At 41.4% G+C, this 22,540-nt stretch overlaps 1 protein-coding gene across 6 annotated transcripts in view; it reads left to right on the plus strand.

Moving 5' to 3' along the window:
• The window catches only part of CLIP1 (CAP-Gly domain containing linker protein 1), a 61,868-nt gene that overhangs the window by 15,302 nt on the left and 24,026 nt on the right, over positions 1 to 22,540 (plus strand). For 4 of the 6 annotated variants that reach the window (XM_030233228.2, XM_030233229.2, XM_030233230.2 and 1 more), the window contains 7 exons: positions 9,952 to 10,076; positions 11,073 to 11,289; positions 14,208 to 14,405; positions 14,767 to 14,870; positions 15,379 to 15,439; positions 19,906 to 20,010; positions 21,305 to 22,249. In XM_030233228.2, coding sequence (XP_030089088.2) covers positions 9,952 to 10,076; positions 11,073 to 11,289; positions 14,208 to 14,405; positions 14,767 to 14,870; positions 15,379 to 15,439; positions 19,906 to 20,010; positions 21,305 to 22,249 — 1,755 coding nt within the window. Of the gene's footprint in view, positions 1 to 9,951; positions 10,077 to 11,072; positions 11,290 to 14,207; positions 14,406 to 14,766; positions 14,871 to 15,378; positions 15,440 to 16,473; positions 16,507 to 19,905; positions 20,011 to 21,304; positions 22,250 to 22,540 lie in introns of all 6 variants that reach the window. The other 2 variants (XM_050980422.1, XM_050980421.1) reach the window with 2 other exon arrangements.

The raw sequence follows: 22,540 nt of genomic DNA on the forward strand, positions 1-22,540 counted from the left end.
GCAGAGATGTTAATACTGCTCCTCTCCAGGAAAGGAAGCTGTCACTCCTCAGTTTGCTTCTGCATTGTCCCAGCAGCCTGCTGCCTCAGTGGTGCTGGGATGAGGTGGTTTCATTAAAGGCTGTTAGGAGCAAAGAAGTCTTGAGGAGGTGATTAAAGCTCCAGTGTAGGGCCTGGATTGTCTCCCTGGATTGGGGAGAAAAGATGCTTTAGGGTTTTTTCCTTATTCCTTTGATCTCTGGTGGTTTCAGCAGTCTTTTGTACATTTTAAGTTAGAATTACCAAATGCTAAGTGGTCCCATATGAGAGTCCTCCCAAACTTCTGCAGGAGAGCTAATATCTTCAGCATATAAAGGGTTAGTAATAAAGGAAGCTTCCAGTGAATATACCCCTGATTTATTTAATTATGAAGACAGGTACCCTGCAGATCTTTCCTTAATTCAGATAACATTAGGAAGAATAGTGGTTACATACAGATTGCTTGGGACACTTATTCAGAGTTAAAGAAAAGATATTCCAGAGAAGTAAAAGAAGGAAAAATTCCAGAGGGAAAAAAAAAAAAAACCAAACCCAAAACAGAGAAAATAAATTCCACTGCAAAAACTTGGTAGGGCTGTGAGGAGATCACCTGTGTATTCTCTCCTGTGTATTCTCAAAACCAGGCTTGCTCAGAGCATCTCATGTGAGGTTGTGTTGAACAGTGCTATAGATACAGAGATAAAAAGAGGAAAAACAAGCAGTCTTGCTTTTTCAGGGGGCAGAAAAACCCCTCTTTTCCCAAAAGACCTTGGATATTAAAAAGACGCTGACATCAAAACAGACAGTGCTTCAAGGTATTGGATATGTCAGCTGTGGGTGCCTGCAGAAAAATGCTTACAACAATCAGCTACAACCTTTCCTGGTTTTTCCCCTCAATTTGAAGAAGACATTTCCAGGCCATTAAATTGAGTTGTAAACATCAGAAAAATAACTCATGGTAGACATCAATGCCCATAAGGGAAATATAATAATTGTGGAGAAATTCCCATTGTCCCCTTGTCTTAGAAGTTCTCTTGCTTGAGATTCCAGACGAGTCAAAGCAAATCAAAAGCAAATCAAACTGAGTGAATACAGAAGCATTCACTGAAGTATTATAGCCCTAAATGGATGTTCTAATGGAAAAGGATCTTTAGATTTCTGTAGTTTACTCCTCAAAGATGATTAATTGAAACAGCACCCTGTGCTCTGCTATCTTGGGAATCTCTGATGATAAATCTGTCTCTCTCAAATCCCAGTGTATCTGAGCTGTATTCAGCAAACTTGTGCACAATTTTCCTTTCACTAACAAAAAACCAACAATATCTCATGATAGTATTTGGAAATGTTGAAAATATAGGTAGATTAGTTGGATATATCAAAGAATTGTGGTTTATTATGTGTAATTCACTATTCAGCTTTTCATTTGGTGCACTGATGTATCTTTTACTGAATTAAAATAGGGCTAAACCAAAGAAGAGTTATTAATGCAAAGAGTGATACAAACAGCTCTGTATTAGGCATAATTTCCATTCTTAAGATATGATGTATGTTCTGGAATCTGGATGTGATTTAACAGTTAGAACATTAACTCTGGACAGCCTGATCTTGTATTTGGGGATTTTGTAACACAGGAAAATTGATTTGGAAATCTGCACTTCCTTCACTGTCCTCATCCAGCCTTTGTGGGGTTAATCACACAGTGCCAGAACTGCAGTTGATTTTTCTGCTGAAAATCAGGTTCCAGCTTCAGCATTTGAACCTGCTCTGAATAAGAATTCCTGTGCAGTAAGTGCCAGTGGAAGTGCCGTGCTAAACCAGCTGGGGAAAGAACAACAGAAAACAAATTACTTTCAGGCTCAGCCAGTTTGGGTTTCCTGTGTGAGCTGTGGCCAGAGAACCTGTTTGCCCTGGTGTTGCACACTTAGAATTTCTTAAGAGCCCAATGCAAAGTTGATTTTAAAAACAAACAAACAAACAAACCCCCCTGAACTACCCAACCAAAACAAAACTTGTTAACAAAAGAGAGAAACCTCCTTCATGTGACAACTGTTGCCTGTACCAAAAGTTGAAGCAGCTTTGACAGCATTGTCAGCTTTTCCCTGAAGGGACCAGATGCTGTATTTTAAATAAATAAATAAATAAAAATCTTATCAACCTAAGGGGCCTTAGCCTTCTCAAGGGATTAAAGTGCTTTCATTCATTTAACCAGTTACAGCTTCATCACAGCCTGCCAAATCTGCTGCTTCTGGGGCTGAGCTGTAAAGCTGAACTCGGCCTCTGTCCATATGGTCACAAAAAGATGCAAACTCAATTTCCAAGCATGTGCTGATGTGGCCTTTTTGCAGAGTTCTTCCTGTGCCTGAGTGACATCTCATTTCTCTTTATTCTCTTTATTCTTTATTCTGTAAGTTTTACTTGTGCTTTGTTGTTTCTTCCCAAGGTCTTCAGTGCTGGAACAGGCAGGGGCTGATAGGAGATTATTGTCAGATTTGTTTCCACCCATGTAACCTATCTGCAAGTAAACATGACGTAGGGCTGTCAACTGATTACATTCCAGGGCTCTGAAAAGCAGCCAAGGGAAAAAGAAACTTCTCATGTAGAGAGGAGTTTCTCCCTTCAGCATTGTCATTGTGGCCTTTTTAAGGTTTTCTTTGTCTGGATTTTCCAGCTTTCTCAATAGAAAATGCACTTCTGAGCTCAGTCTGTTTAAAAGTCTGTGATAATATTTAACAGTTATGAGAACAAATATTCAGTGGTGGTGTTACAGTTAAAACAGTGCAGAAATATCTGGCACAATGCATACAGGGATGGAAAAGGAGGAAAAATTTGGAAGTTGGCAACATGTGAGTGGTCTGTGCTTTCCTGGGGCTCTTCTCTCTAGCCTCCTCCATCAAATATGACAGTTTGAACTGCTCAGTCACACTTCTCCTTTATCCTTGAGCTGAGGTGACTGTGAGGTATTTTGATGGCTTTGTCATGTTAAGTCAAGGATTAAAGTAATTCTTATATTTATGTATGACTCCTTAGGCACAGGACTGTGGATCCTATAATGTATGATGTAGATTAGTTTGCTAAGTGGCTGCTACAGCACGAAATCCATGTATGAGAAAATATCTGAGGGGTGAGGGGTATCCAAAGGCTTTTCTTGCAATTCATCATCCAGGTGATTTTCCCTGTGCAAAGCTCTGCTTTCTTTTAATGTTACTTTTAAGCATTTTTCAGGACGTGGCATTACCTATCTGCTCACAACTAAGGTGTCAAATTCATCTTAAAACAAGGCACGAGTCTGAGTCACTCTGTTTTGGCAGCTCCTTATTTAAATTCAAATTGCATGTGAGTTCCTGGGCTGTAATGGCAGGGACTGGTGACTCCCCACGTGCTTTGGTAATAGTTTATTCCTTTTTTGTGTGCGGATTCCCTGGCTCCCTTCCCCTCTCCCTGCCTTCCCAAGGGGGAATATCCAGGAACAAGTTGTCCTCAGTCATTTCAACACAGGATGGGAGAAGGAACAGTTTATTTACTTATTTTAGGTTTTGCTGGGGTTTTTTTTTGTGGTTTTGTTTTTTTTTTTTTTTTTCTTTTGTGGTGGTGATGAATTCACATGTGGCTTTTGTAGTATGGAATTGCTGTTAGGGTTTTTTTGGGGTTTTTTTGTTTGTTTGTTTGTTTCCTTTAGAGCTGGATGAATGAATTGAACCTCAATAGCACATCAGTTTTAGTTACTAAACTGTTTTCTCTGGAAGGGAAGGATTGTGTGGTAGCACAGTGTTGCCCACTTAGGCCTTGCTTTTGAATTTGCAAGTTGACTGCAACCAAATTGGGTAGAAGTGGAGAGGTTTCAAAGCAAATTCTTCCAAGTTCCATGGAAACAGCCCAACAGAAGGTGGAGACTCTGCCCACCAGTTCTGGAAAAGCTGCAATTTGCCTTCACAGAACTTTGCACATCACAGAATCCACATGATCAAGGCTTGTCTGAATCCTGTTCCAAACAGTGGAAACAGCAGAAGTCACTTTTGAATTTTTATGAAGGGAAGTCACTCACCCATAATATCCAATGCACAGAAAACCTGCCATCATTAATCCTGCTACTCCCAGAATTGCTGAGTTGGAGCATCTGAGTGATGGAGGCCAGTTTAAAGTCTGGGAGATGTTCTAGCACTCTTCCAGTTGTGCCTTGATCCAGTGTTGGATCTTGTGTAGGTATTTTTAAAAGGAAATAAGATAGTCTCAGGCAAATACCTAATATCTGTATAATCTCAGGAAAAAAAGGAAAAACTGACAGAACAAGCAGATGTTGACAAACTAAAACATGGCAGTTTTGCCAAACAGTTTTGTTTCCCTCTCTAAAACTGTAGTTTTAATGGAGAAAATGCCATTATGGAGTTATGTGGTGGATTATTATTATTTTAAAATCCTGAATACTATCTAACAGTCTAGCTTCAAACTTAGCTCTTGATTGATAGATTTAAGAACTCGGTATATTTACACCCTTAGTTATTTGCAAAACCCATTGGAATTCAGAACACAGCTGGAAGATGACTCAAGCAAAAGAAAGTATCTTGCAATAAACGATTTTAAGAACCTAAGGTGCTAATGTTCAAAGGGAAAAATTGAGGTGTCTTGCTTAAAACCTGTGTGGCCCTGCATGGTCGATGCTGCAGAGCTCTGTAGCCTTCCAAAACAAAGTAGAGGCCACAGCAAATTTGGTTTATTTTAAATTTAAGTATGGTCGAACAATGGAGTCATTAAGTATGAAAACAACCTGTCAGTGGCAGCCTCTGGCCAAAATCCAGTCCGGGTTTTCCCCTTTGCCAACTCCATTCCGGACTCTGGCCAAAATCCGGTCCGGGTGTTTCCTTTTGCCGAGTTTTGGGGGGTTCTTGTGGTTTTTTTGTTCTTGTTCTTGGGGGTTTTTTTGATTTTTGGTTTCTTTTTTGCTGAGTCCATTCTGGACTCTGGCTGAAATCTGGTCCAAGACAGGTCTTTGGTGCCCAGTGTGAGGCTCAGGGGCATTGAGACAAAAAGGATAAAAAAAGGAATCACAGTTCTTAACTGAATTTTTGTGTGCTGCACATAAAAACTTCTTTAGGTATCACCTAACTTCCTTAGGTCCAGCTTACCCTGGTTTGGGTGGCACATGGTCCTGGCTACATTTCTCCCATTTGCAGGCCCTTATCTAAACCTGGGTCCTGTAACCAAGGCTGCTGTGGCTGTTACCCAGTTTGCTTTATGAGTTAGTGAGGTGAGGAATTCATGGATCTTTAACTTCCTCTGGAAGGCAGGCACATGGATTCAGAGCTATCACACCCTAACTGTACGGTTTTGGGGTTACTTTAATAATGGCACCCACTGTGAGGAAATGACACCAGGAGAAATTTTCTCCCAACCCTTCACGCAGTTCTTTGGGTCTGCCCCACCAGTTTTCTAAGGTTTCAAATCTTCTCTAAATGCTAATGACACCATACAGTGCCTGATGGTGCTGATTTGCCTGTTCTGTTTGGGAATCCAGGCTAAATCCAGGCCAGGTTTGGGTGTTTCCTGATGGGTATCAGTTCTGCTGCAAAAACATCCCCACAGAAATTAGCTCAGTGCAGTTACAGGGTTAATTACAGATGGAACTGGGTGAAATGTCAAGACCTGTTCCATGAGACTAGAGGAGATGATCACTTTGTCCCCCTGGCCTTGAAGGAATGAACAAATCAAACACAATTTTGTTACCAGTTGGAAACAGTTCTGCTAAATCTGGAGGAACAAGAGGAAGATGATTCTGATTAGAACCTGATCAGTGGATCCCAGGTGTTCCAAAGGCTCTGTGTGGCTGGGTGGGTTTTGCTTTCCCAAGTGCTGCACATTGTGGTGCTGAAAATGGAGAAACACTCAGTGATGCTTTCAGTTCATGCTCGGGCAGAAGGGGAGGCAGAGCAGTTGTTATTCACCTTTTACCTTCTCTGGGCAGGTTTGACTGTGTGATATTGTTACACTGACAGTGTTCAGACCCTGCCTGTCCTCTTTTCCACCAGCACTGCTCAAATCACACTCATTTTTTAGACCATCTCTCTTTTTCCCCCTGGATTACACTGGTTTATTTGTTTCCTGCTTCTCCTTATCTTTGGAAATGTGGCTCCACAAAGGTTCTCACGAGGTCTGACGTGTCCATCCCCCTGTCCTTTCACCAGGAGCTTTTTAACTACTTCAGGTTTCCAAACCCATTTTGCTGTTTCACTTTACCTGGCAGCAAATTCATGTAAGCTCTGGTATAATTGGATAAATGGAATTTAATCACTTTTTGCATGTGTTTGACATAACTCTAGTGAGTTCCAAGCAAAATTCCTCACCTCACCATGACCTGCAGTCTAACCTAGATTCTCTGGAGTATTACAGCTTTGTATTTTACAGCTTGACTCTATTGAGTGTGGGAACTGACTGAGAAAACGTCTGGCAGTTCTTTTCCCTATCCATTATTTAGTGACCTGCCTTAGCATGAAAGAAGGTCATGGAAAACTGTCTTTGTGGTAGCTGTGCTCTGGTTTTTCATAGAACTTTCAGAAACCTTTTAATATTTTTCCCCTTATTCTTTTAGAAACTGATGGTTTTTATTTTAGTCCTTCGTGCAGTACTGGGAAGTAGATCTGCTGGCAAATGCAGCTGGTTTGGGGTTGGGTTTTTTACCTTTTTTTGCTGTAATTCTCCCAATTTTTAAAAATAATTTTTCTATAACAGATGCTATACTCTGTAAGTACAATTCTTTTTTCATATTGGTTGGAACAGTTGAGTTTAATCATGTCAGGATGTTTTTTCCCATTTATGGCACTATTAAGTCTGTATATGTACAGCAACTTTAATCATGAAAAGCCTTTGCCACACTGTCTTGTACAGTAGCACCTCACACTGTACTACCAAGGGAATAAATTATGATTATTTTCTTCTCAAGGCAGGTGTTGTCACCTGCAGGTACTAATTGCAGCTGGAGATAAATACACTTTTTGGGAGAGATGTCTGTGAATGATTGGAAGCCTTTAGTAGTCTCAGGCTTTATAAAGGAGGGCTGACTTGTCTTTAAAGCTGAAATTTAGAAAGCTTTTGCCTAAAACTGAGCAAAACTGTCCATATAGAACTTCACTGATTCTCTGAGCACATAACAGCCACAGGGTGCTCCAATTCCTGCTCTTGTAAGGACACACAGAATGTGCAGAGAGAGAAATGTAGTAGCTGGTTATTCAAAGAAGCTGGACTGGGTTTGGAAAAAAGCAGAAATTCTTTGGCATCCTCCCTTGAGTCCTGTTCAAAATAACCCAGGTACCATGGTTACCAGAAGAGTCACTTTGCTGCTCCTCCTGGGAATCTGGTGTTGAGCAGCCCCATCTGCTCTGGGACCTGAATTCCTGCATTTCCTGGCTCCCACCAGGCCCTGGGTCACTGCAGGGGCTGGAGCAGCTCCAGGGGACCCTGGGGTTTGAATGTGGTCTCTTCATAACAAACTCTCTCCATCTTTTACATAAACGTGGAAGATGAGCAGGGCCAAGGTATGAAACAGAAAAGGAAGAATATTCTACAGAGAGTTTAATCTGTGCTGTCCTGGAGCCAGCATCACTTCTCTAGAGGTTGATCTGCAGTGTGAGTTGGAAGGAACAGATTGCAGCAGTTTTTCCTGTCCCTGGGAATCCCTGCATGGATTTATCCTGTTCTAGCAGAGTGCTTCAGACACCTCTTACCTCACTGACCCCACTCACCTTCCTATGGAGAGGTGGTGGGTGGCTGTGTTTGGGTAATTAATTTGGGTTTGTTTAAAAAAATCACCACACCACGAAACAGGAAAAAAAAATTCCATTGCCTGGCTCAAGGGTTGTGGAAAAGGAGCTTGAGGAATCTCTCTGTGCAACCCCAAACCTGACTGTTGTCTTTGAAGGGATGCTCCTTATCTAGGCCATTGTTCTAGTTTTCCTGTCTAATTTCTTAAATGGGTTTGTAGAGCCTCTTTTGATTTAACTCTAGTTTTTTCAGGTAGAAAACAGAACACAATTGAGTGGGGAAATAGCTTCTAACCAGAACTAACCAGTCTTTTACCTAAAGAGACAAAAACCCCTACCCAAACTTGCTAGAAAAGGAATAAGGAGGAGAACTTGGAACTCAGTATGGACTCATAGAGTAGTTAAATTTTGTTTGTTTGTACTTAAGCTATTTGCCCTCTAGCAAAAGTAGCTGATCTGAGGGTGAATACCATGTCCCTCAATTTCAGGAGTAGTTCTTCCCAGGGATTATTTTATCAGTGTTATATATTCCCTCCTCACCACTGTGCCAGAGATCTGGATTCTCTGGAACTCTTTGGGTGGTTACAATTCTTTTTCCTAAGCCAGTCCTAGTGCTTGTTTGTGTGTTCTCTGCCAAGAACACCAAATACCAAAGGTTCTACGAGTTACTATATTAGGCTGTCATGATAACTGTAAACTTTGTGTGTTTTTATTCCATGGAGAGTAATAATTTGCTACAGTGCCACTTAAAGCAGGATCTGAAGGTGACCTGCAGTTGTTCCAGAATTGCTTCTAATGGCAGAGGAGGGGCTGCCACCTTAAGTGTGGACAAGAGGTGTCTCTGCCCCCTTTCTCACTTGAATAATATCAAAAAATGTTCATTATTCTCCCTGTTTTTCTGAGGTTTGTGTGGATTAGGATTATTTTTCCTCATCAGCTGAAGCCTCATCTTGCTACTGGAGCACAAATGTGTGTGGCAGCTCCTGGGCACCGACCTGGGACTTTGTGGAGATGTAAAGTCCTTGATTCCTCACAGGGGACCTCATGAGTAAACTCTTCCCAACTGGAATAATGTGAATTTTCTCATATGCTGTGATCATGCACCTTAGTTTACAGCACGAGGAGCTCGTTGCTCTCCGGGAAGTTCCCCCAGGAAATAGAATGTCTGCTGTAAAAATGAAATGAAATACTAATTTGCTTTTTAGTTTATAAAAAGGAGAATCCCAGTCTTTAACAGGATGTTTCATTCAAGCTCTCTGCCAAGGCCTCACAATGTTCCTGGTTGTACAAGGTGTGCTGGAAAACACAGGTGGACATTTTCAAACCATTGGTGCATTTTCCATGTGGAATTCTGTGAATCTCTTGAGGAGCTTTCCATCACCGTGTCCCTGTTCTCACAATGCTGAAAAGATTTGCACAAATTTAGGGCACAACATATTGTCTTCCTGAACTGCAGGAATCCTGTGGCTCTTCCTGGCAAGTGTCAGCCACACAACACCTTTTCCTTCTTTGCTTAATTTAATTCTTCCATCCCCTGGGTATTGGGAAAAGCTGTAGCTCACAGACATTGCCAGTAATTGGAATGGCTGTAAATATTTCATATGATAAGTTTGAAAGCCACTGCTTTCTAGGCTTTCATTTAGGAATGTTTGGGTTGGATTTTTTTATTCTTGAAAGTGAGGAAAAGATAAAATGATTCTCCTCTCCCCAAGGATTCAAATAGCTGGTTATATCTACAGGGTTGCCAAGTGCTCTGTATCATGCTTTTTATCAGTTATTTTAAATACAAGAGGGCTGTACTGTCTAGTTTATCTGAATTATTCCTTAGAGAAAATATCAAAGGAAATTTTTCTTATTTATTTTTCCTAACAGAATTAGAATAAGAAGCAAACAGCCTTAGAACTCCTAATCTGCTGATAGAAATTTATGTGAAACTCTAGCACAAACCTATTGCATTCAGAACATTGGCTATACTGTGTCTTGTTAAATATATTTTTAGTTGTGAAGATGAGTATTTGTTCAACATTAACACAAACTCATAGACAAAAAAATTACCTAGCTTGAAATAAGAATGGGTTATATCATTCCTGTGCTTTGTGAACATGGTTATGCCAAAAGCTTCTTCACTGAATTTTGTGTTTTATTTGGAAAAGCATTAAATGCAGGTGTGTTTCTTACTGCTCTAGGTTGGAGGAACAAAAGCTGGAGTGGTGCGTTTTCTGGGAGAAACTGACTTTGCTAAAGGAGAATGGTGTGGGGTAGAGCTGGATGAGCCCCTGGGAAAGAATGATGGAGCTGTGGCTGGCACGAGGTTGGTGCATCCCCAGATTTATTTTATGAGATTTTTCTCTGTATTCTCTTCTGGGTTTTTATATCTTCCATGAAATTTTCAGTCAGGGGAGGGAGGGAGGCTCTAAAGCTGCCTTGTCTGCTGCTGGTGGGGAGGGTTGGTGTGCAGTGGTTTGAATTCTCTGATGCCAACACTTCTCTCACATTCGTGGGATGAGCTGTTCTCTCCTCCCATGTGAGTTTTTTTCACAGACTGGTAATGGAAAACATAATTTCCTTCTTTTAAATGCCTGTTTGATTTCTGAGCTTGGAAGGAATGCTCAGTTAAGAAAATCTCTGGATATCCAATAGTTGTACTTAAGGGAAATCTTCCAGCATCCCAGGAGCTGGAAGTTCCTGTTCCAACAGATGCTTCCAGGTAGAGATGGGAGCAGCTACACTGCTCCCTCCAATAAGTCACAATGAGAAGGCATTAATTCACATCACAATTTAACTTGCTTTCTCATTTGCCATAAGGAATAGTCTTTTACCACATTAAAAAGAGATTTTACAAAGAGTTTCTCTCCTTAACATAGGTGATCACAGCTTAAAATTATAAGTGGCTTTTATCTATATTTAACCAAAGATATATGTTCTCTATCATCAAATGTACATCAATGGTATGTATGTAATAAAATATAAAACTACTTGATTTAATTAAAAGCTGATTTCTGTTTTTAACTCTGAGCCATCACATCTGTTGGCAGCTCAGAGGAATGTGATATAGGGGAAAGCTGTGGATATAAAACTGCATCTGAATGGAATTTTTTAGACACTAGAGCTGTAGTGTTTACTCTGAATTTCTGAAGTCTGATGTGATTTTGCTGTTTGAGGCTCTCAAAGCCCCTTTTCCAAACGGGTGTTAAATAGAATTGCAGTCCAATGCCTTTAACACTTTTATACTCCCGATTTAGAATTCTCCACGAACCCAGAAAAGAAGTTAATTCCTGCTCTCCTCTGCTTGCTTTGCCCTTGGAAGGTATTTCCAGTGCCAGCCCAAGTACGGGCTCTTCGCCCCGGTGCACAAGGTGACCAAGATCGGCTTCCCCTCCACGACCCCGGCCAAGGCCAAGCCCGCGGTGCGCAAGGTGCTGCCCACGCCCACGGCCCTGAAGCGCAGCCCCAGCGCCTCCTCGCTGAGCTCGCTGAGCTCGGTGGCCTCCTCCGTAAGCAGCAAGCCCAGCCGCACAGGACTCGTAAGCTGCTTTTTCCTTGGCATGCTCCCCCCTCCCAGCCCCGGGCCCGCCCAGCTCGGCTCGGCTCGGCTTGGGCCAGAGCGGATCGTGGGCAGAGCCCCGCACGGGGCACGGTGCTCCTCATTCAAAGCATGCACGAAGGAAGGAAATCTTAGCTAGCCCTGGAGAGCAGCTGAATAGTTGAATATTTAATTCAAGCTAACAGAGTGATTGCAATAAGAAAGGGGCTTAGGATGCCAGCTAATTTCTCTTGCTATAATCTTTAATTCATTTTCTGAAGCTTCCAGATGTCACACTTGGTTTGTTTAAGCAGGAAGCTTCACGTTGGCTAAAATGTTCAAAATTTCCTTTTGCTGTTCAAGAGATGAGTCAGCTGAGAAATGCAGCAGGAGCAATTTCCAAGTCTCTGCTGACAAGAAGCCTCTTTCTTTTCTTTTAGATTTGGTTTTAATCCTATGAATTCATAAAGGCTGAGTGTTGCCAAGTGCAGTGGCTCAGGTGAAATCTAACACACTAATTCCACCTAATACACTTACTATGGATTCTTTTGAAGTTGCTCTGTTACGTAAATGTCCTAATCTTGGGTTGCAGCAGTAAAATGGAAATCTGGGAAGGCTGAATTTTGAGAAATCTCTTTTATGGCAATTGAAAACATAGAAATAATTGGATTCTTTTTTCCTTTTTTCTTTTTTGTTTTTAAACCACAGTCCATAGACAGATCTAATTAGGAGGGAGTGACTCCCAGTGATGTGGAGCAGATTCCCTGTCCCACTGTCCCACTGACCAGCAGGTGCCCAGAGAGGTGACTTACCCTGGTCCTGCAGGACTGAAGCAGATTAACAGAGGTCAGCAGTCGGTCAGGGCACCAGGGTTAATACCTGGCCACAAAAAGGATTTTTAATTGGCACAAACAGTGGGACTTCATTACTTAATCCATTCTGGAAGTTGCACTTGCAGCTACAGAGTGCCCTCTAGTTTGGGATGACAGCATTAACACATGGAACCAAATACTTTATTCCATGTGCTGTGATCCCCCAGGTTACACCTTGTGAGTGTCTAAAATCTGTTTGCTTATTTTGTTGTGTCCCAGAGATTTTGCATGATTTAGGCCATAAAATACAAAGCTGCTGTAATCCATTTTATCTGGAATTAAAATTCCAGCTTTCTTCCGACTCTTTTTCTCGGGCAGTGTGAACATTTGGTGGCCATCCAAGTTAAAAGGATTGTCCAAATAATTCTGAGACTTTTTCTTTAAAAGTTAAGCTGCTGGGGAAACGAGATTTCCTGTAATCAGTTTTGACCCAGCAGACTTTTCCTGATTCAGTTTCTAGGAAAACTAAAACTTTTCTGGGGATTTCTGGACTCTTACATTGACTGCTCAGTTGTTCAGAGCTGTTTCTATTTCCTTTTTCCTGTGTAATAAAAGCAGCTGTCAGAGTAGGTGATCCAATGATTTAAGGGGCTGTCTGATGCAATTGGTGTTTATTTCCAAATCTGAAGGAAGCTGCTGCTTCTCTGAAGAGTTCTGGATTTGTTTTGCAGTTGGGAGTGAAGGGTGATTTGAACACCTAAAACTGTCAGAAAGCAATTCACTCTGGAATGGGATTTATTCTGGAAACTGGGAGGATCTGAAACAACCTGTGAAGCATCAGAGTGAAGATGGTTTATTCTGTCTGGTGACTGGAAGGGCACCAGCAGTGGATTGCACAGTGTGCTGGGTGGGAGCCAGGGTGGGAGCCAGGGTGGGAGCCAGGCTGGCAGGAGCTGGGGCAGGGATTGTGCAGCAGGGAAGGGGAGGTGTCTGTGCTGGCAGCAGAATCATCCCTGCTGTGCTCTCAGCTGGGGCTGTTGGCAATGCCAGCTTTCCAGGCTGGCTGGGGCAGCTATTCAATGTTTTGATCTCTGGAAGGATCATGCTCCTGGTTTTGGGTGATTAGGCAGAGCTAAAGGATACAACAGCAAATCTTCGTGATTTGTGTTTTTTAAAAAAATTACCTGAGCTGTCATTCTCATTTAATACTCAGGCAAATTTCTCAGCTGTTAAAGTCAGGTTTTATGAACAGCACTCGGGGGGGTTTTGTTCAGTTTTTTTGCTTTTTTCACATCTATTGCTCACTTTGCTTTGTAATTTCAGGTTATTTACTTTCCCTTCTAGCTCAGGAACTCGTGAGGGTGTAGCTGGTAGGGCCATAATGAATTTTTCCTTTTACTGACTCCAGTAAAGGAATTTTTCCAAGGAAAACCTGGTTTCATTTTAGCTACAGTTCTCCTGATTAATTTTAATCTGCATTCTTGAAACTTAATATTCCAGATCCTTTTCCCAGAAGTAATTTAATTCCAAGTGATAGAAACAAATATTTTATTTTATTTACCAGCTGTTGTTCTTCACAAGGTTTTAGCTGTAAGGCTGGCTTTAGGTCAAGGTAATTGCTCTTCATCCTGGCTGCTTTTGCCATGGTAGAGGTGCCAGATGCTGGTGGGAGTTCCCAAAGCTTTTCATGGAGCATTTGGAAGTGTTGGAGTGCTGCTGGTGACCCAAGATAATGACCTGTTAAATAGAGACATGATGTTTTTGGCTTGCTAGGAAGCTGCCTTTCTTTTTTTAATGCAAAAAGATTCTTAGGAGCATCCTGAGCCAGCCTTTGTGTGAATCTACACCTTCAACTGAGGCCTTTTATTTTCACTTCATCCCTCCTTCCTCTTCCTCTGGCTGCTCCTCCTTACAGGGCTCTGACCACACATGGTGGCCATTGTTAAATTGATTAATGAAGTCATTTAAGTGTAAAGGAGAAGGTGCAGTAGGTCACAGAAAGCATTTGCTCTACTAACCCTGTGTTTGTGGATCTGGAGGTACCCACCACGCCCCTGTTTCCTTTCTCTTGGTGCAGAATGATTTTTAACGCATTTATTTTGTGAAGTTGACAGAAACCTCTTCCCGGTATGCAAGAAAAATTTCGGGCACCACGGCCCTCCAGGAAGCACTGAAGGAGAAGCAGCAGCACATTGAGCAGCTCCTGGCTGAAAGGGACCTGGAGAGGGCAGAAGTTGCAAAAGCAACGAGCCACGTCGGGGAGATCGAGCAGGAATTGGCTCTGGTTCGCGATGGGCACGACCGGGTGAGGGAGTTTCTGTTCCTCTGAAACAGAGTTAACACCAGGGACTTAACCTCCAAAATGGGATTTTCTTACTGAAGAGGGCTGGGAGTAAGAGGTGATGTGCTAAAAGTAAAATAACCCATACCTGTGAGAAGTCTCTTGTGGGATCTTTGGCTTGATGAGATACCAGATCTACTGAATTTAACTCATTTGTGTTGAACGTCACCACAGTCTTTGCTCATGTCCATATTTGATAACATTCCTATCACTTGGCCCATCACTTCACCAAATCCTGGTTACTGAGGTACAGGTACATAAGTTGGAAAACATTCCTGTATTTCCCAGCTTAGTAAATTTTGGTTTTGTTCCTGTTCCTGGTTAGCACGTGCTGGAGATGGAGGCAAAAATGGACCAGCTCCGAGCCATGGTGGAGGCAGCTGACAGGGAGAAAGTGGAGCTCCTCAATCAGCTTGAGGAAGAGAAAAGGTAACCCCAGACTGTCCTTATTAGTGTAATTAATGTTCTTCTTGTGCATCTTGCTGTTCCTCCTGATCCAGACATGTTTCTCAGTGCTGCAGTCTGTGGCATCTTGAAGTCCTGTGGATCCTTTGGATGTGTCCTGAATTTCTGACTGTTTCCTACATGAATGGTAGAATATATAGCATGTGAGATCAAACTGCTGATTTAGGTCACCTCAGATCATCCAGAAGGATGACAAAAGGAGAGAATCAATGAGGATTTAAAGGGTTTTAATATAAAATACCCTCTTAAGAGCTGCAGGAGTAGTGATGCCTTGCCTTGGCACTGGTAGTGGTTTAAGGTCAGAAGTTTCCCTCCCTCTCATGCTTCCTGTGAGATATTTCTCCTTAATGTTCCTTGGCAGTTTCCTGGTACAGTGGGAATGTTGTCACTGTCATTCTGATTTCCACTGAAAAGTGAGCTTGAAAACATTTGCTTCCAAAATTACCTGAATTTTAATGAGTTGTCCCCACAGGAAAGTTGAAGACCTTCAGTTCCGTGTGGAAGAAGAATCCATTACCAAAGGAGACCTAGAGGTAAAATATCTCCAGCTTTGTAAAAGGGACATCCAGGAGGGCAGGAATCATTAAAAGATGCAATCCTGGTCCAGCCACATGAAAATGATACCCATTTCTGCAGTCCTTTAGTAAGCCAATTGTCCCAAAACTGCAGGATTGCACCCCAGATTGAATTACACACTTTAGCAAAGGCTGTGCTATGGGAAGGCTGTAGTTACCTAGAGAAATTAAATTAATTCATAGAAAATTCTACCTTTTGCTGTTAAAAGTAACCACTAATAAAAAAAATCATTTTGAAGTTACAATATTGCAAGTTAATAGCTTTGAAAATGAATATTGAAGACTTGTCCTGTTTGATCAATTTCTTGATTAATTCCTGTGCTTCCCTTAGGGAAGGTTGATTAATGGAGAGTGTTTTGTCCTGAGAGTTTGCACATAAAATCTAAATAGCAAATCATGTGTGCAACTTTTATCTGTTGTTTATGGAATTGTAATGTTGGGCTGCAGCACAGTGTGTTATTGCAGAGTCAGAATAGAAAACATTTAGGGAAGGATTGCTGTCAGGTATTTGAGGACTTGCCCGTTTTTTATCCCAAAATTCCAATTAATAAGCAAGATAGTTTTAGTTGCTCTACTCTGTTGTCTAATCAGATACTAGAACTTCCTGCACAGCATAAAGTACAAACTTAGTTAACTGTGTTGCTATAAAGCATTTGTAATTGAAGTGCTAGCCTTATGAAAAATACTCATTTCATATAACATTTCTTTTATTTTAGTCTTCCATTCATTTTAAGATACCTATCTAGACTCTTCATAGAATGCTCCTTTTATTGTTTAGTCCATGGAAATATTTCAGTTTTTTATTTTCTGCTAAATCAATCTATAGTCATAACAAACCATCCTAAAGACTCTGGTTTGTCAGGCTGCTTAACTTGGGGGTTTAAACTGAATTCAAGCTGCTGGAATGTCTCCTGTTGTTTGTGTTGGAATGGTAGTGCTGAGTCTGCAGGTGAAACATTTTTGTTTGTTTGTTTTTTTAATTTTACTGATAGCGAAAGAGGCAGATTTCGGAAGACCCAGAAAATGTAAGAGGGCACTTCAATGTGCAGAGACATCCCATGTTAACAGATTGTGTGCAGAAAATGCTTCTACTGATTCACTAACTGCATAATCTGTTATTGAGACATTGACTCTGGTATTTGTGTGCATGTTGCTTTCAGAGCAATTACAACATTTCTTGGAAAGAATGTGTGTAATGACTAAACGTGGCAATGCCCATTAACTGCAGACAGGGCCAGTGTGGCACCAGAATTCTTTAGGGTCACAACCTTTGCAACTCCCTGAAGAGTCCAGGAGCTTGCAGAACACGACTGACCAGGATCCTGAAGTGGCCTTAATTTAAATGTAGGATTTTAGCTGTTTTCTTCACCAAATCCTGCCTGCTCTCCTATGAGATCTTGCTGCTGTTCAATAAATGACAGTTTTTCTGACAGAAAAAAATCTATCTGTTCTTCATCTCCCCGTATTTGTTTCCTTTTTCTTGTATGAAATGCTGAGGGAAGAGATGATTAAACCCTCTGAACAATTTCTTTACAAAGCTGTCTGATTTTACTGTATCTTCATGTAGTTCCTCTTCAAATTATGTAGGAAAAATATGTTACTTGATAACAGAAATGGCCATGCAAGATGTTTAAGGAGTCCTCTTGCTTCCCCAGCTCAGAATAGTGGAATTTTAAAGGTAAATTTATCCCAGGTTGCCTCCTCTGCTGCATCCCCAGTCAAGACAGGAAGTTCTCAAGACCAGAACTGGATCCTGTTGTGCATCCTTAGGAGTTCCCTTTGCAGAGATCCCTCAGGGATCTGAATCTCCTCCAAGGAGATCCAGATGGATACAAGGCTGATGCTTTGTTAGATATAAATCTGCATGTGCCCTTCCTTTCTCTTGTTTTGTGTTCTCCTTCTTTGATCCCATCTTTTCTCCTGACTTCCCTGTTCTGATGTTTCCATTAAAAATGGACATTTCCACTCTGCAGAGGAGTTTCCAGGCTGACACCCCCTGACCCTGGTGGTGTCCTGGGATTATCTCCCAGCACGAGGGGGCTGGAGGGTGCCTTGCCCCATCCTAGAACTGATTGTCAGGATTTGTGGCCTCAGCACAATCTCCCAGTTGGATGGAGAATGTCACAGGGAGGTTTATTCTGGAGTGAAGGAATGGCCAGAGCACACAGGTGCTGGAAAAGGCTGATGTCAGGCCTCCAAGTTTGGGTGGAATTCTGGGAGGTTCAAGGCAGAGTCAGAATCCCATTTCCACATCACTTCCCTGATTGTGAAGCTCTGGAGAAGGGGAAGATTATTCCTTTGGCTTTGTTGTCTGGTTTTTCCCCCTGCTTTTCTTTTCCATCCAATTTAAGGTTTACAATCAAATTCTTTTCTTCTTTTTGGGGTACTCTCTCTTCTCCGTCCACTGTGTTCTGGATTTCCTCAAAGTGAACCATAATCAGTAAGAATTTCTCTCCACATCATCAGAAGAAAAATTTGAGCAGTTCAAAATTTTGCAGTGATTCAGTAAATCTGGAATCTGTCCCTTGGAAATCAGATTTGATTAAAGGATAATCTCTCATCTCTAAGTGGGGAAAAAGTGTCAAATACTCCAAATACTCTGGAGTATTCTTTTTTAATCTTTTATTTCCATTTTGGCAGGATTTTACCTTATTTGCCTTTGTAGTATATAAGAGATGGGATTTAAAAAGCCCCAGTAATCAGTGATGGTCTGTCTGATCTTTGGAGCAGGAAAGCACTGTCTGTAAAATTAATGATCAAAGACTTTGGGGTTTATGTAGCATAAAAAACCATAAGGTTGCATATTCCAAAGGCACACAGGGGGAATTCTGTAACCATGAGATCTGGGATTTCTTGGGTTTTAGTAGATCCCCTTGGTGAATTAGAATTGAATTGGAACTGAATTTCCAGCTTTTAAAGCAGATTGTTTTTCAGACTTACTTACAGTTTGGTTGTGGATCAAAACTATTACTGACCTGTGTCAGAGAGAAAACTGAATTGTAGCCACTTATTAAATATTATTTCCCTTAGAATACTTAATTCCATTTTCAAAGGCTGTGGGCAGGAAAAACAATAATCTGTGTTCTTGGAGCATTTTTGCCTGTTACACCCTGAAGATCTTCCACTGAGAGAGAAACAGACCTGCTACAGAATGAAAACATCAACAGATCTAAGGAGCAACTTTCAAGTGTTTGTGGACCAAGGAACTCCATAGAAACATGGCCAAATGTTTTCAGCTGTTTAAAAAATTAACCCCCTTGGATGTCTGGATGCTTCTTGGAAGGAAGAACTTGCTGCTGCCAGAAGGAATTCTGTGTCTGGAGAAGCAGATAAGGAGCTCATCCCCATCTTTATCTTTCTCTTTCATTTTTTAATCTTCCCTACTTCAGAGGTGCAGGTCAGGTTTGAATTACCTGCTGGACTTTCCCTGCATTTCCCAAACTTCAGGCTCTCTTGCAGGCCTCAGGGACTATCTGAATATCAAGCCAGAATATCAAATATTCTGTGTTCTTGCTAAAAGTTCTGTTTCTAAGCAAAAAGCAGGAGGTACCTGCTCACTTAGGTTCATCTGTGTCCCACTTCTCTTTAGGAACCTGTTAGAATTCCAGAGATCTTACTTCTTTCTTACTTCCACATATTCTTCAATATATTTAGACATCCATAACTGCAGAGCAACCAGGCTGACTCACTTTTTTATCTGGTTTTGAGGCATCTTGTTGCTTGCTTCCTTCCTGAAAGAAGAGAAGAGGGGGGGATAAAGAGGAGGGTTTTGGACAACCTATCTCTCTCTATTTCTGCTCAGATAATTCAAACCATAGTGACAGAGGAGCCTTCATGTTCCCAGGTCTTGGCCAGAAGCATTTTTATGGCTGAGCCTTAGACACAGCTACTATCAAAACAAGAAAGTTAAAGTTTTGATTTGTCACATGAGCTTCAGTGGAGAATTTTTGTCCCCTTGTTAATAAAGTAATTTTTTTATAAAATCAGCCAGAGGCATTAAAGGAAAAGGTAGTGGGATGACAAGGAAAGGGACTTACCATCCTGTTAGAACAGGAAGAGATATATATACACATATATATATTTTTGACATAACTATTCTAATTTGTGCTGAAAACTTCATGTACTGATAAATAACTTCTACTCAGCTGCATGAAACTTTTTTTGTTCCCATTTCTCCGTTTGCTGTTCGTTTTATTTATTGATTTATTTTACACATTTGATTTCATTTTTACACACCCATCCATTCACACCTTCAGCCCATCCTCCTCATCCATAGCATTTTCCTGTCCATTTACCCCCCTTGCATCCTCTCTGCTCACCTGTTAGAAGGCTCTGGCAGCACGGCCTGCATGTGGCTCCTCCTCTTGTGCTGGCATGTGATGGTGGCACCGTTGTGTTCTCTTCCTCTCCCTCTCCACTAACAGACGCAGACCAAACTGGAGCATGCCCGCATTAAGGAGCTTGAACAGAGCCTGCTCTTTGAAAAGACCAAAGCTGACAAACTCCAGAGAGAGTTAGAAGACACTAGGGTAATGGTTTTCCCTGTTTGAATAACGAGCCTGATCTGTGTTGTGGAAGATTTCTGAGGGCACAATGCCGGGGGTGACACGTGCTGGAACAGGTCCTTGCTCCTGCCGTAGCCAGAGCTGGAACACTGTAAAAAATTAGGATTAAGTTTGAGCTTCCATGGGGTGTGTGTGTGTGCCTGGACATGTGACTCGTTGAAGAACTCAGGTAAGATGTCTTCACACTGCAAAAGTAATCCTTGGATCCAAAAGTAACAAGATGGGATCATGAGCTGACAGAAAGGAACATTCAGTGTCTCATTTTGAAAATTAGCAGAGTTCATTAAACCCAAAAAACCTAAGATTGAACGTGCCAGTCCTTTTGACACAAACTGAATATTTGGGGCTTGGTTTCTGAGCTCTTCAGTAGCTGCTGCACTATTTGCTTTGCTAAACCATAGTTTGCAGTGGCTTTTTAGCTCTTTTTTCCTACCAATGATAAAATCTTTTAATGGATATCCCAGTAATTAGTAATTCTGCTGCCTGTCAGACTATTACTGACATACTTGGTACCAAGTCAGAAGTTCAGCAGATGTCAGTTCTTAAGGAGAAATAGATATTTACACACACATACAAATATTCATGCTCACACATGGGGATTTTCTTGAAGGTCAGGTAGGATGAATAGAAAAACCCAGGGTGAATATAAAACCAACAATTTATTGTGTAATAAGTACTTTTAAAGTGCAACTGTGGGTAAGTAATATCTTTTCCAGGACATCAAAGCAGTAACTTCTTAATTATAATTAATTCTGGGAGCTTTGCTGTAGCAAGAACTGCTCCAACAGTGAGTGAAAAGCTCACATAGTGCCAGGACACTTTTTAGAGAGAAGCAGATATAGAAGGGATTTCAGAGGATTTATCAGTTCAAAATATGTTTATCATTTTCTGACAGTCTCATAGCTGGTGTGAGATGAATTTGGAAGGAATTATTTCAACAAAGACCTCAAGGTTCTCCATTCTTTTCCAGTCTGCCTTAAAATGGATCTGAGGAACATTTTGTTAATCATTGATAATACCCATCAGGGTGGCTTGTAAATTTTTTAGCAAGTTATTTCTAGATACTACCAGAAGAACAAATTTTAGTAAATTCTATGTTTATAGACAATATAAGATGTTTGTCATATGAACTGTGGACGTTTTTCCCTTTTGGAAGAGATTTGCAACACTCGGTGGAAGCTTTCAGCCAGGCCTGAGTGTCTTTGTATGAAATGTGTCTTTTATAATTCTTCTTTTCTTAAAATGCTGTTGATCATAGGTGGCCACAGTGTCAGAAAAGTCCCGGATCATGGAGCTGGAGAGGGACCTGGCACTGAGGGTGAAGGAAGTGGCTGAGCTCCGAGGGAGGCTGGATTCCAGCAAACACATCGACGATGTGGACACTTCTCTCTCCTTGCTACAAGAAATCAGTTCTTTGCAAGAAAAAATGGCAGCAGCTGGCAAAGAACATCAGAACGAGATGAACTCGCTGAAAGAGAAGTTTGGCCTTAGTGAGGAAGCCTTGCAGAAAGAGATCAAGTCCCTTTCAGCTTCAAATGAGAGAATGGCAAAGGAAAATGAATCCTTGAAAACCAAGCTTGACCACGCCAACAAAGAGAATTCCGACGTGATTGAGCTGTGGAAGTCCAAGCTGGAATCTGCAATTGCCTCCCATCAGCAAGCCATGGAAGAGCTGAAAGTTTCTTTCAGCAAAGGTGTTGGGGCTCAGACAGCAGAATTCGCTGAGTTAAAGACTCAGATTGAGAAGATGAAATTAGACTATGAGAATGAAGTGGCAAACCTAAAACTGAAGCAGGAAAATGAGAGATCTCAGCACTTGAAAGAGATCGAGTCGCTGAAAGCAAAACTGGTGGCAGTCACGGAGGAGAAAGAGCAAAACCTGGAAAGCCTGAAGACCAAACTGGAAAGTGTGGAAGATCAGCATCTAGTAGAAATGGAAGACACTTTAAACAAATTGCAGGAAGCTGAGATAAAGGTAAAGGAGCTAGAGGTACTGCAAGCCAAGTGCAATGAACAAACCAAAGTTATTGATAGTCTTACACCACAGATCAAAGCTGCTGAAGAAAAGCTTTTGGACCTTGCTGCACTTGAGAAAGCCAATTCTGAAGGTAAATTGGAAATCGAGAAACTTAGCAAGCAGCTTGAGGCAGCTGAGAAACAAATTCAGACTTTAGAGACTGAAAAGGGTGATGGAATTAGCCAGGTTTGTATCAACATCCATCCTTCTTGTTTTCTTTTGCTTTTATTTTACATTTGTACCCTTTTAATCTGCTACAGGAAATACATCACAGAAAAAAGGAGTTTTACTGAATTTGTATCTTGGGACCATCTGAGGAGGTTTAGAGGAGCAGTAACTGGGTCGTGTCTCAACAGGTTTTGCTGCTCCACCTGCACCAATCAGCAAAAGGAAAAAATTCCTTCTGCACTTCCTTGCTGCAGATTTGGGCATGTCTGTGCTGAAATCTTCCTCTTATGGGAAAGTTGTTGGCTTGTT

The sequence above is a fragment of the Serinus canaria genome, chromosome 15 (assembly GCF_022539315.1).
Source record: "Serinus canaria isolate serCan28SL12 chromosome 15, serCan2020, whole genome shotgun sequence".
NCBI classification, from domain to species: domain Eukaryota; kingdom Metazoa; phylum Chordata; class Aves; order Passeriformes; family Fringillidae; genus Serinus; species Serinus canaria.